General features: G+C 48.7%; 1 protein-coding gene and 1 pseudogene across 1 annotated transcript in view; one reads left to right on the top strand and one right to left on the bottom strand.

Annotated features, from left to right (window-relative positions):
* Nucleotides 1-3078: 3078 nt before the first annotated feature.
* LOC105807971 lies at nucleotides 3079-9789 on the bottom strand (annotated as a pseudogene).
* A 965-nt stretch (nucleotides 9790-10754) lies between these two features.
* The window catches only part of FUK (fucokinase), a 14211-nt gene continuing 10513 nt past the window's right edge, over nucleotides 10755-14452 (top strand). The window contains exons 1-5 of the mRNA XM_012641581.1: nucleotides 10755-10858; nucleotides 11208-11359; nucleotides 12128-12178; nucleotides 13523-13648; nucleotides 14019-14091. Of these exons, the coding sequence (XP_012497035.1) occupies nucleotides 10777-10858; nucleotides 11208-11359; nucleotides 12128-12178; nucleotides 13523-13648; nucleotides 14019-14091 (484 nt within the window). The 5' untranslated portion in view covers nucleotides 10755-10776. The remainder of the gene's footprint in view (nucleotides 10859-11207; nucleotides 11360-12127; nucleotides 12179-13522; nucleotides 13649-14018; nucleotides 14092-14452) is intronic.

Raw genomic sequence — 14452 nt, 5'->3', positions numbered from 1 at the left:
TTAGTTGTCCAATTAATTTCTTTCTATTTTTAGTAGAGACGGGGTCTTGCTCTTGCTCAGGCTGGTTTCGAACTCCTGAGCTCAAACAATCCGCCTGCCTAGGCCTCCCAGAGTGCTAGGATTACAGGCGTGAGCCACCGCGCCCGGCCAAGAGCATCACTCTTAATAAAAGAAATGCAAATGAAAATCACACTGAGATATCATTTTTCACCTATCAGATTGGCAAAGATCAAAATGCTTGATAACTATCTTGGCAAGAGTGTGGGGAAGAGGCATGCTGCTAGTGTAACTGGAAATCTATATAACCTTTACAAAGAGAAACTTGGTAATATCTTCAAAATTACAAATGCACAAACCATTTGACCTAGCAATTTTTCTTCTAACAACGTATTCTATTTGTACATGTTCAAAGTTTAGTATAGAGAAGGACATTTGTTGCAGTATTGTAAGTGCAAGATTAAACATGATCTAAATGTTGGCTCGAACAGTGGCTCACACCTGTAATCCCAGCACTTTGGGAGGCCAAGGACAGAGGGTCGCTTGAGCCCAGGAGTTTGAGACCAGCCTGGACAACACAGTGAAACCACATCTCTATGAAAAATTTAAAAATTAGCCAGGAGTGGTGGTGAATACCTGTAGTACTGGCTACTTGGGAAGCTGAGGTGGGAGGATCACTTGAGCCCAGGAGTTCAAGGCTGCAATGAGCTGTGATCACGCCACTGCACTCCAGCCTGGGCGACAAAGCTAGACCCTGTCTCCAAAAGAACCCCAAAAAACAAAATAACAAAACTAAATGTTGATACGAATTAAAATGAAATGAATGAAGCTGGTCCACAGGCAGCGAGTTATCTTAACTGAGTGTTCACAGTCAGTTACAGACTGACCGTTCTACTCTATACCCCCTTCTCACTACTGCACTTGACTAGTCTTAAGAAAGGAATGAAACGGATGGCATTGAGGAAGCTTTACTTGATGGTATCTTCTGTTATCATTATTTCACTAGATAATAAACTGTTGGAAAGGAGGGGACTGGCTTTTGTAGGTCCAAACAGAACTTCAAGAAATATTGGTTAAATGAAGTTGTTTCTTAGCATTTGGCAGAACTGAATTGACAGGCAGCTGAGGGATGTTAAGTGGGTCGTCCAAAGTCATTCATACAGAACATGTACTACCTACCCCCTATGTGCAAAGCACAGTGGCTGGCACTGTGAAATATGCTGAAAATGAAGAACTGGACCCTTCCTTCTGAGAGCTTGAGATCTAGTTAACCGCTCTGGCAGACATTAAAAATATCAACATATGTGGAAGCTAAAAAAAGTTAATCTCCAAAGTAAAAAGTAGAACAGAGGATACTAGAGGCTGGGAAGGGTAGGGGGAAGGGAGGGATAGGGAGAGATTTGTTAAGGGATTCAAAATTACAGCTAGTTAGGAGGAATAAGTTATAGTGTTTCATATCACTGTAAGATGACTATAGGTAGCAATATAATAGTATATAGTTTCAAATAGCTATAAGGATATTAAATGTTCCCAACACAAAGAAGTGATGAATGTTTGAGATGATGGATATACCTGATCTGATCACTATACATTATATGTACTGAAACATCATTATGTACCCCATTAATATGAACAATTATTGTGTCAATTCAAAAATTTTGTAAAATCATGCCTTTTTGTTGTTCTTTTAATTATGTCACAGAGACCGTTGTGGTGTGTAAACAAGCACAGATCAAAGAAGCAGTTTCCTTTTTTTTTTGAGACAGAATCTGCCCAGGCTAGAGGGCTGTGGCGTCACCCTAGCTCACAGCATCCTCAAACTCCTGGGCTCAAGCAATCCTCCTGTCTCAGCCTCCCAAATAGCTGGGACTACAGGCACACACCACCTTGTCCAGCTAATTTTTTCTATTTCTAGTAGAGATGGGGTCTCACTCTTGCTCAGGCTGGTCTCGAACTCCTGCCCTCAGGTGAGCCTCCCGCTTCGGCCTCCCGGAGTGCTAGGATTACAGGCGTGAGCCACCATGACGGGTCCAGAGAAGCAGTTTCTTAAAGGTCATTCAAAAAGCAGAAGAAAGCTGGTGATTAACACAGAAGTCATTCTTCCATTTGTGCCCCATCCTAGTGCCCTGGGGGATTCATTTCAAGAGATCCACTTCCCACCAACTTTCCATGCACTGGATCAGCCTTCTCCAAAATGTGTTACATTATGGGACCTGTGCCATGCTCCTTTAGAAAAGGGTTCCTAACCTCATGTGTTTATGAAATGCCTTCTAGATGAGCCTGATGGTTCCTCATGCATATTGGTATAGTTTTTCCTTAGCTCCTGAGAGCTGTGACACCCCATTAGCAACAAGCACACTTAGCACCCAGATCTGGTTTCTTTCTTTTTTAGATTGAGGTGAAATTCACATAACATAAAATAGCTATTTTAAAGTATACAATTTAGTGAATTTAGTACATTCACAATGTTTTGCAGTCAATACCTCTATCTAGTTGCAAAATATTTTTATTACCCCCAAAGAAAACCTCGTACCCATTAAGCAGTCACTCCCTATTCTCCCCAGCCCCAGCCCTGGGCAAGCACAAAGTTGCTTTCTGTCTTTATGGATTTACCTAGATCCCATTTTAGATATTTCATATAAATGGAATCAGACAACATGTGGTCATTTGCATGTGGGTTCTTTCACTGAGCGTGTTTTTGAGGTTCACCCATGTCGTAGCACGTACTAGTACCTCATTCTTTTCTACGGCTGAACAACATTCCATTTTATGGATATACCACATTTCGTTTATCTGTTATATTGGATTTTAAAAACTATGAGAAGAAAATAAACACGTCTACTTTTGTTTACTGGATCTGCACCGCCTCCGCAGCAACACTCACTAACATCCTACAGAATCACCCTTTGGAAAATGCTGCACAAGATACCTGGCTTTGGCTTTGGGGAAAGGAGCCACTTCGTGATAAAATAGACTTAATAGCTCTCCAGAAAGGGTTCGCTGTTTGGTTAGTCTATCAAGTCTGTGTTTTGATTATTTTTGGTTTTATTTAAACATAAGTAAAACCTGTACCTGAGCTGTTTACTCATTTTCTTTGCTGTGCAGCTTGGCATGATTGGTGACTCTGGTGGCCACCTGGGCCGCTCTTTCCACAATGGCTATGTGTTCTTGGAGGAAACGTTGCCGAGTAGTCTCAGCACAGGCAGATTTGTCGCACATCAGCAGCGCTTCCAGCTCCTTGACATTGTGGACCAGGAACTGCTGGAAGCCACTGGGCAGCATGTGCTTTGTTTTCTTGCCACTCCCATAACCAAGTGTTGTTGGGCATCAAGACCTGACCCCGTAATCTTCTCCACACTCTGTTGTCAATACCTCTGGGTTTCGGTCAGTTACCCTTCATTTTGACATATCAGTCTGACTGATGCCAGATCAACTTCTCATCCTCTTTTTTAGGATCTTGGGCTTTGAGAGGGGTCTGAGGGCGGCCACGATGGCTGCCACCTCTGTAGGCAGTGCCGAGGAAACCACAGCAGGCTGTACAACATTGTGTGCCAATGCCGTGTTGTACACTTAAAAGTCTGTTAAGAAGTTAGAGCTATGTTAAGTGTTCTTACCATAATAAAAAAAAAACCCAAAAAAACAAAAAACAAAAAATCAAAACCAGATCTAGAACTTTGGGAGGCCGAGACAGGAGGATCGCTTGAGATCAAGAGTTTGAGACCAGCCTGAGCAAGAGTGAGACCCCGTCTCTACTAAAAAACAGAAAAATTAGCTGGGCAGCTGGGTGGGGTGACATGTGCCTGTAGTCCCAGCTACTAGGGAGGCTGAGGCAGGAGGATCGCTTGAGCCCAGGAGTTTGAAGCTGCAGTGAGCTATGATGACACCATTGTACTCTAGCTTGGGCGACAGAGTGAGACCCTGTCTCAAAAAACAAACAAACAAACAAACAAAAAAACCCAAACCATACCAGTTGTTTCATTTTCTCTTTGGGAGACCCAGAAGGAGAGTTTAATATCCTCTCTCCATTTTCTTCACTAGGTTTCCATTTCTTCATTCCCCTCTACCCGCCTTTAGGAAATGTTGTTAGTGCCCCTGCCCTGGGACATCCCTTCACAGTGATGGTGCACGTGTTCCCCAGCGTCGTGAGTGTTGGCCGCTAATGGCTCACAGCTTCACCGTTCTCCAGAGAATTGTCCTCAGCCCTTGTGAGCTTTTTTGCCCCGAGATGCCTGGAAGTTGTGTTCCTCCCTCCCCCACCTCCTGGCAGCCCACAGCTTAGGAATGACTGATACGGGGTACAAAGTCCAGCTCCCTTGCTTCTGAGACGGATAAACTTTGCAACGTATTTTATGCTCTAGAGTTCCCTGTAGGACCAGACCGAGGCTGGACTCAGATGAGCTCACATCTTTGCTCGGCTTCTTTCCCTGCCCTATCCTGCTTTCCTCACTGCCCCAGAAATCATTTGCACAAGGATCTCTGTCTCGGGCTCTACATCTAGGGAACCCAACCTAAGATATCCCTGTGGGCAGTCCTGGCTCCCAGAGGGATTTCCTGCTACTAGGAGCAGCCACACATCTCACCTCCTCCAAGAAGCTCCTCCAGACCTGGACCCTCACACGCTGGCACTATGTTTGTTTGACAATAAGGAGGTTGTATGCCTACTCTGTGCCAGGCTCTGCAATAAACCCTTTATGCACATTATCTTACCGAATCCTGCCAACATCCTGTTACATAAATACTATTGTTATCTCACAGAAGGAATGGAGGCTCAAAGAGGTTGAGTAGCTTGTTTACACAGTAAGAAAGTGGAGCTGGGAGGATTTGTTTGATTTCAAACTCTTGGGTTTAATGCCTAGACTCTACCCTGTATTATAACATCAGAACTTTTTTTTTTTAATGGCTTTGTATAGCCCAGACAAGGGGACCAAGTACAGAGTAGAAAGCTACATTTTTGTGTCTGCTACTGACAGACTGCACCCCTCTGAGCTCCTTGAGGGCACATTCTGTGTTCCTGAGCCTGGGCCAAAGCTGCAGTTGCACGCATGACTGCCTCCCACTCCACTGCAGAGCCTGGGACCTGCATTGCTGAGAACAGCAGCAGTGAGAGGCAGCTCATCACTACCCTGGAGGCATCCTGGGTGCACAGAAGTGGGGGAAGGTGATGCGACCTGGGCCAAGTGAAGGGGGGGTGACTCCACTGGGAAAAGACTGAGGGAAGGAGAGAGATTGTTGGGAGGTGGCAGGTTGATGGGAGATGAGCAGGAGACTGCTCTTCACGCATTGATTCATTCACTCAACAAATTGTTTATAACCACTGATAATGTCCTCTGCACTGTTCTAGGGCCTGGGAATACAACATCCTGCTTTAATGGAGCAGGATGGGAACGACAACAACAATAATCATAATAATGGTTAATTTGTTTTCCCTTGGCAGTGAGTTTGTAAAGGTTAATATTTTTTTGAGCACTTCCTATGGAGTCAAGCATTTATCTTATCCTTGTAACAATCTCAGGCATTTGATCTATTATTAACCCATTTTACAGATGGGTACACAGAGTTAGAGCAAGGCCCCCCCATCTCCCTTGAGACAGAGGGTAGGGCCTCACAGTTTCCCTATTAACAAAAGTAGAATTGGAAACTCGATTCTTAGTAAGTAAAATTCACACAATACAGATTAAACTCAACTTCCCCTTGTCCATCCCATCCTTGGCAGTTTCGCTCCAGGATGCACTCCTCTCTGCTCCTGTGCACAACCCATACTATATGTCCATACGTATTATTTTTGACATGAGCGGCTTCCCTTACACACTTTGTTAGGTAGATAGTGAGGATCTCTGGCTCTTCTCAGATAGGATTTAGAAAGTGCTCTAGAGTTAAGGGTAATTATTATGCCATTAGCTTGAATCTGCATTGTGGTTCAGCCCCCCCAGATGGGCTTTCTTAGAGGGAGCTCGTATATATATCCAAATATGCAATTTTTTTTTTTTTTTCAGACAGAGTCTCACTCTGTTGCCCGGGCTAGAGTACCGTGGCATCAGTGTAGCTCACAGCAACCTCAAACTCCTGGGCTCAAGTGAGCTCTTGCCTCAGCCTCCTGCATAGCTGGGACTGCAGGTGCCCACCACCACACTTGGCTAATTTTTTCTATTTTTTAAGTAGAGACGGGGGTCTCACTCTTGCTCAGGCTGGTCTTGAACTCAGGAGCTCAAGCGATCCTCCCACGTGGGCCTCCCAGAGTGTTAGGATTACTGGCGTGAGCCACCGCGCATGGAATTTTGAGGACACCTGTTGATCATCTGGTAACATTCCACACTGCCCGAGAGCCCTCCCCTGGGCTGGGCTGATGAAAGGAAACAATCAGAGAGTCAGTCGGTGAATGAGTGAGTTTGTCTCTAACTGCTGGCCGAGACAGACCATATGATAAAGAGCTGCTGATATGAAACTGTTCCTGTCTGGGGTTACTCAGTCCTATTGGCCCTGCTGGTGATTTTTCCAAGCAAGGAGTCAGAGGACCAGGATAATAGTGGACTTGACACTTTGGTGTGTCTGGTCATTCTTTGGCCAAGAGCAGACTGCCACCCTGACAACTCGTTCTGCAACTTGCTTCTTTTTCCTTTAACAAAACAAATGTCTAGAACATCGTTCTCTACTGTACTTACTGATCTGCCTTGTTCTAAATGCTGCATAGCATTCCATTGCAAGGATGTGCCTAGTTTAGTTTTCCAGTGTCCTAGAGAGACACTCGGGTGTTTCCAATTTTCGGCTATGACAAAGAACGCTGTCATTCACAACTTTTCCAAAAGCTCCGCAGATCCTCTTCCCACTGCTGAATTGTAAAGTTTCTTCCCGAAGGACGCACGTGATGAAACCAGCGAAAGCACTGCCGACTGCAAATCCAACTGTATCTGCTTCTGCTGGGGCACGAATGTGATTCCCCTCGACCCTACCCCACCCCCACTGAGTTTTTCTCCCAAGGAAAGCGGCGGCTCCTGGCCTGGGCCAGAGGGGTTTAAAAAAAAAACAAAAAACCATCCCCAACCCAGAAAACCAACACACCCAAACCTGGAACCCCGAGTCCCAGAAAATGGGCCTGTATCTTTAAGACTCATTGGACCTCTGGGAGTTGTAGTTTCGCTGGCCACCCGTGCGGCCCTCCCGCTCCTCCTTCTTCCTGGATATGAAGACCCACTGCCCTTTTGGAAAATGCGGCCCTGACGGTACCCGCCGGCCTGCGGTAGCTCGGCGCGTGTCTTTTCGGGGAGGGAGACCTCCAAGGAGGGTGGAGGGTGTGAAACTACATTTCCCAGCGTGCGCCGCCGGGGGCTGGGGGAAGGAACGCGCGGCCCGCGTTAAAGAGCCCGCCCCGCGGAACGCCGGGCGGCCGCAGGTACGTAGGTCCCCGCTGGCCCCCGTGGGTCCCCGCTACGCCCCAGTCCCCCTGCGGTTTCCCGGTGCACTCTCTCTAGTCGGGAGCACCGCGCTGGACCACCAGCCACCCGAGTCCTGACAGGGAAAAGTCTCTGGGAACTTCGCCGGCGCCCTTGGAGCCCACCTGCTGCAGGAGGTGTCTGGTGTCCCGTCTGCCCTTGGCCTGGGACTGGGTCTTCCAGCGGGAGCCCCGGGACCTGGCCGGTGCTGCGGCACCTGGGAACGCCCGGGACAGGGAGGGTACAGGGCCCAGACTCCTCACCTCTGAGGCAGGTGGAGCGCTTGATGCTGGCGCTGCTCTGATTTTGCTTTGAGGCCGAGCTTCCTGCCTCAGTTTACTCCGTCAGGGCTCAACGTTGTGCACGAATCTCAGTGATACACTGTTGTGTAATATACAACACGATGTTGCTCCCAATCAACTTCTTTCTGTCCATTACTAAGAAGGCAGCAAATCAGAGTCCTCCGTGAGCCCATTTTTTCTCTTTAAAGCTCTAAAATGCGCAGAGTCCTTGGCCCACCTCTCCAAAAAGCGTGTATGAAGGAGGCCTTATTTTATTCCACATCTAGTTCCCCCACCCTAACCCAGTCTTGGAGGACAGCGTGTGGCTGAGGACATTAAGAAATATTTCATCTTGACCTTAGCAGAGGAAGTTCTGTTGCAAGTGGGCAGAATATTAGAATAATTAGGGGCCTGTATTCTTTTCTAAGATTTCTGTGCAAATGTCAGGTGTGACAGAGAGGGCAGAGACTCCAAGAGAAATGTCTTGTTTCTACAGCATGATTAAGAGCATGAACCTTTGTGTTGAACACACCTGGCCCGCCTGTACTAGCTGTGTGTGACCTTAGGCAGGCCGCCTGGCTGTTTCACCTACAGTGTCTTCATCTACAGCTTTGCAGAGATAAAATCCAACTCCTAGGGCTGTTGGGTGGGTCATATGAGCCAATTCTGCAATACCTTTGGCATAGTGCCTGAAGAAGGCACTGTGTGTTAGTTCCCTGTATCATTCTACCTTTTGCTGATCTGGCATGGGGTGCTCCTCAGCCTTGCTTGATTTCCCCAGCCCTTCCCGAATTTTTTTCTTCTTCAGGACCATCTTTGACACAAAGAATATTTCAGAGCTGTTAGTCTCTCCTGTTTTATGTCCAGGTTAAATTCTCCTACTCTCTTCTGGCGAGGGAGGGATGGGTAGGAAGTTTCAGACTGCAGTGCAGTTCTAAGTTTTGGGGTGATGGGGAGTCCTGAAGCCAAAGCTGCCTATCAGGGGAGTCTGGGATCTTGCAGGATTAGGGCTGCCTTGGTATGGCTGCTGTGCTCAGTCACCGGCTGGGAGCAGCTGGTGAGAAGCGTGGCCTCCATGTGAGCAAGGTGGGGGGTTCAGATTGGAGCAGCTGGGGGCAGCTGTCAGTTACACTCCCTGCTAGAGGAAACCTAAGGGTTAGGGGTGCCTGAGGCCACACTGAAGTCCCTCGCAGCCCCTTCACGGGGAACACCAGGATCTCCCCTTCTGGGCTGAACTGGGAACAGAGCAATTTCTGCTACTGACAGAGGAGGCCTTTCCTGAAAGCATGGAGGACTGTGGGTGTTGCTAAGTGGTCGTGTCCTGTCAGCCTTAACTGTAGGCTTGGTGGCAGCAGAATCTGTCCTGAGGTTCAGGTTTTCTGTGGGCTTTTAGCTGGGGCATGGGCTGACCATTGGCTGCGTGCTCAGGGCACATCTCAGACAGTGGCATGTGACTTGCCTTCACTGTCCCTCCCCTTGCTGAGCTTTGGGGGCTGGAGGGAAGAGGTGGTGGGTGGGCTGCTTCGTGGGACAGCAGTGGGAGTCCTGCCGGCGCTGAGTGCCAGGGGACTCCAAGGGATTCATCCACCGGTGGTCTTGGAGAGGCCAAGGGCTCTGGAGTCGCACTGCTTTCCCACTTGGCAGGAGTGTTAGTGGGGTTGGGGGGCTGAAGCGATAGCCTTGGCCTCGCTTTGCCCCTGCTTGGTCAGACTGCCTTGGAGGAAGGTGGCTGACAGGTAGTGTTGCTGCCCCTTCTGGCTTAGAGCATCTGTGAGGGCAGGTCCCTGAGTGGGTGCTGTTGGCACCCTGCCCAGATCCCCCTAAGCAGGCTGGTGTCCCCCTCCTACAGCTTGCAGTGTGCATGTGGGCTCCTCACAGTTGTCCCCTTCTCCAGGGAGTCGCCCTCAGCCTAAGGAGCCGAGGAGGTTAGACACTCGCTCTTTCCCTCTGTCTGGCTCACAGCCAGTGATCGAATTGCAGGGGGGCGGCGCTGGTGGTGTAGAAAGGGCAGCCCCTCACCTAAGGCGGGCCCAGCTGTCACCCCATCCTGCTCCCTCACTTCCTTCCTCCTCAGGAAATCGCATGCACTCGCGTTTTAGAACAGCACCGAGCACTTACCGTATGACGCAGCAATCCCACCTAGAGAAATGAAGCCACCTGTACTCAAGGTTTATAGTAGTTCGTGATTGCACAGAGCTGGGGACAGCCCAGATGCCCTTCAGTGGGTGAATGGAGAAACAGGCCGTGGCGCATCCATGCAAGGGAATACTGCTCTGTGGAAAAACAATTGGGCTATTGAAATGTGCAACAACTTGGCTGAATCTCAGAGGCATTATGTTGGATAAAAGACACTAATCTCAAAAGGTTATATTCCAATTATTTGACAATCAAAGAAAAAGGACATTTTTTTTTTTTTAGAGATGGGATCTCACTACATTGCCCAGGCTGGACTCGAACTCCTGGGCTCAAGGGATCCTCCTGCCTCAGCCTTTATTTGACATTTTTTTTTTTTTTTTTGAGACAGAGTCTCACTGTGTTGCCCGGGCTAGAGTGCTGTGGTGTCATCCTAGCTCACAGCAACCTCAAACTCCTGGGCTCAAGCAGATCCTACTGCCTCAGCCTCCCGAGTAGCTGGGACTATAGGCATGCGCCACCATGCCCAACTAATTTTTTTTTTCTATATATTTTTAGTTGTCCAGTTAATTTCTTTCTAATTTTAGTAGAGACGAGGTCTCGCTCTTGCTCAGGCTGGTCTCGAACTCCTGAGCTCAAACAATCCGCCCGCCTCGGCCTCCCAGAGAGCTGGGATTATAGGCGTGAGCCACCGTGCCCGGCCTATTTGACATTTTTGAAAAGACAAAATTATAGCTATGGGGAATAGATCAGTGGTTGTCAGGAGTTAGGGATGGAGGAGGGATAGCATGAAGAAGTTTTTTGTGGTACAGATAGTGGCATGTGTTAAAATTTATAGGACTGTATGCAAAAAAGAATCAATTTTAGTATATGATAATTTAAAAAATATTCACATATATCTATATCGCTCCCTCAGGAAGCCCCTCCACTTGGCCAGAATGGAGCAGCCGAAGGGGGTTGATTGGACTGTTGTCATCCTGACGTGTCAGTACAAGGACAGCGTCCAGGTCTTTCAGAGAGGTAAGTGATGCCCCCTTCTCCCCTTGCTCCTAACATAAAACCCCCTCCCCTTCCTCACTGTATCCCTTTAGCCCCAGGGCCAGGCAGACCTGGGTCAAACCCAGATCCTACTTCCCAGCCACGTGACCTGATACACATCGTGCCACTTCCTTGTGCCTCAGTTTTCTCATGTGTAAGATGGGAGTGATAGTACTTCTCTCACAGAGTTAGGGAGAGATCTAGTGAACTACTACATGAAAAGCTACTAAGTTAAAGAAGATAAAATAGCGACCATCAGTAGGCTTGCTCAGGTGCTTTGGAGCAGGGCAGCGAGGCGGAGGGCAGGTCCTGGCACATGTTCTGACTGCAGAGCTGGAGGTGCGGCAGAAGCGGGAGCAGATCCCAGCTGGGACGCTGTTACTGGCCGTGGAGGACCCCGAGACACGCGTGGGCAGCGGAGGAGCCACCCTCAACGCCCTGCTGGTGGCTGCTGAACACCTGAGTGCCCGGGCGGGCTTCACTGTGAGTGTTCACGGGGCCACCTCTCCGCCCCTTGTCTCTCTCGAAACCAGATCGTTTCCGAAATCCCCAGCCCTGTGGCTTCATCGCCCTGGCCGATTCAGCATTGGCTTCAGTTTTTTCATTGATAAATGGGGCCTTCGTCTCTGCCCTGCTGTCCGGGCAAGGGCAGAAGTGAGGGCCAGCTTTTGTAGTGTTTTTAGAAAGTCAAAGTGAGGCTTTCTGGCTTCTTTTGAAAAGCTCAAAGATCTTGCTACCCTGGGCTGTCACTCCCACATGGCAGCTGTTCACCGGGACTGAGATGCAGCTGCCCACTTCGGACAGGTCATGTGACTCAGTGTCCCCTCTGGGCCCATGTTTTACACACATCCAGCCACTTCACTCAGTCATTTTGCCCGCGTGTCATGCTGGCATGCAGAGTGAGGATAGTCACAGGCATGGACTTGCTCTGGTAATGGAGGTGACGGCTGCAGGGGAAGGAGACCACTGCGTGGCTGCCGGGGAGTTGACTTCCCACTAGCCACACATTCAGCCAGCCCTGAGCTGTTGCCTGTACCCTCCCCTCATAAAAGGGAGCAGGGAGGTGGCCCAGGCAGAGGGCCATCGGCTCCCTTATCCCTGCCTGCCTGTGGCCATTGGTCTTGACCTTGCCTTTGTCCCTTTGGTATCTGAGTAGATTTGTGTTGGGTTCCTTCCCTGAACAATAGGGTACCATGCTCTGGTGCCATGTGCCCGAGGCCTCTGTCAGCAGAGCTCTCCCACCCCTGACAGGTGGTCACGTCTGATGTCCTGCACTCGGCCCGGATCCTCATCCTGCACATGGTAAGTGGAATTCGGGGCAGGGGCCATGCAGAAGGCCAGAATCCCGATTCTCAGGGTTGGGCAGGACTTTAGGGGTGTTCTGCTATTGTGTGTGTGCAAGATGTTCATTGTGCAAATCCAGAAGAATCGGAATCTGAATCAATCTCTAAATGTCAAAGAATTGGAAACAGGCTGAATATTAATAGATCCTTCCAGTGGAATAGTAGATGAAAAGGTCCATCTAACTCTATGTGAATCGACCAGGAACAAAGCTTATCAGTTTCTGTGACCTTGGGAAAGTCATTTGACCTTTTGTAGACCTCAGTTTCTATATATTTTATAAATCTATAAAATGAGGAGGGTGACAGTTCTTCCTCCATGGGGACGTGCTGAGATGATCCATGTAAATGCTTAAAGCAAGGCCTGGCTCACTTAGTGAAAAGGCTAGCGACAGAGGTTTTGTACAGAATGATCTCAGTTTTTTAATGGGAATTTTTTAAAATTGGAATTTTGATTAAGATAATTATAGATCCACATGCAAGAAATTGTAGAGAGAGAAACCTTCGTAGACTTTAACCAGATTCTAATTATAACATTTTGCAAAACTGTAATATAAATAAGATTGTTATAGTATAATACTGACATTGATTCGGTCCCTAATCTCATTTCCCCAGTTTTACTTGTACTCTGTGTGTGTGTTAAGTTCTTTTCCGGATGCTCTCATTTTTGTAAAAAAAAAAAAAAAAAAAGTAGGCCGGGCGTGGTGGCTCACGCCTGTAATCCTAGCACTCTGGGAGGCCGAGGCGGGTGGATTGTTTGAGCTCAGGAGTTCGATACCAGCCTGAGCAAGAGCGAGACCCCGTCTCTACTAAAAATAGAAAGAAATTAATCGGACAACTAAAAATATATAGAAAAAATAAGCCGGGCATGGTGGTGCATGGTGGCGCATGCCTGTAGTCCCAGCTACTTGGGAGGCTGAGGCAGGAGGATTGCTTGAGCCCAGGAGTTTGAGGTTGCTGTGAGCTAGGCTGACGCCACAGCACTCTAGCCCGGGCAAAAGAGTGAGACTCTGTCTAAAAAAAAAAAAAAAAAAAAAAAAAGTAAAGAGTATATGAATAGTAGTCTGATAGGATATACTTCAAAATGAGGGCAGTAGTTAGCATCCCAGAGGGATTGTGTTTCTTCTTGAATATTTGCAGTTTCTAATTTTTATGATCATGTTAATTTTAAAAATTAGAAAATGTTTTCGTGGTGTTTCGTTTTATATCGGTCGTCCCCTAGACTCTGTGCTCTGCCTGCACAGCTAATGAGGTGTCCCCAGGCTCTCTCTCCCAAGGGCTCCCTCCCAAGTCCCTGTCCCCGCAGGGCCGAGACTTCCCCTTCGATGACTGTGGCCGGGCCTTCACCTGCCTCGCTGTGGAGGACCCCCAGGCCCCCGTGGAAGCCCTGGTCTGCAACCTGGACTGCTTGCTGGACACTATGACCTATCGGGTGAGGCTGGGCGGTGGCCCCTGGGGCCTCGTCCCAGATAGAGACATTTCTCTCCTGCTGCACCCCCAGCTGTAATCTGTGCTGGTTCAGCTGGGGGGCCCCAGGAGGAATGGTTTTGGGAGTACTCAAAGTTAGTGAGAGCTTCAAGAGTTAGTCTCGGTCCACACTGGGGGAAGGTGTGCCCCCAACCCCCACCCAACCTGGGACCACACCTTCCCCCAGTGCGACCGAGATTATTCTTGTCTTGGGGGTTAGTTCAGCAGTGCAGGGCCCTTGGGGAGGGTGGCTGCTAGGGCACAGACAGGCCAGGCTGAGACCAGGCTGGGCCAGGCAGCAGCTGCATGTGGATCTGTTCTCCCTCCCCCTGCAGCTGGGTCCAGGCTGCCCGCCAGGCGTGTGGGTCTGCAGCACCGACATGCTGCTGTCTGTGCCTCCAAATCCAGGTGAGCCTGAGACGGCCCGGGACCTCCTTCCCTTGCCAGCAGTGAGAAGCCAGCTCTGCCTTTCTAGCTCGCTCTATCTCTGGGCCCGGCCCACTGCCCTCTTCAGAAGGCAAACTGTAGGGTGTGGAGAATGAAGCCCAGACCAAGAGGCAGGGCTTCCCCTGCTGGGCCTCACTCTACCTGTTTGTAGAACGGACATAAATACCCCTGCTGTCTCTCAGAGCTTTATTGGAAGAACTTTGGGAAAGGAGGGTTGTCATTCTCCCAGACAAATGCCCATTTGGCTTTGGAAACCACATTTCCCTTTATTTTTTTAAAAATTTTTTTCTTTTTTTTTTTTTCTTTTTTGAGACAGAGTCTC

This window comes from Propithecus coquereli, unplaced genomic scaffold (genome assembly GCF_000956105.1).
Source record: "Propithecus coquereli isolate 6110/MARCELLA unplaced genomic scaffold, Pcoq_1.0 Scaffold165, whole genome shotgun sequence".
NCBI classification, from domain to species: Eukaryota; Metazoa; Chordata; class Mammalia; order Primates; family Indriidae; genus Propithecus; species Propithecus coquereli.
Note: the sequence above shows the minus strand (reverse complement) of the source record. Positions and strands in the feature narration are given on the sequence as shown.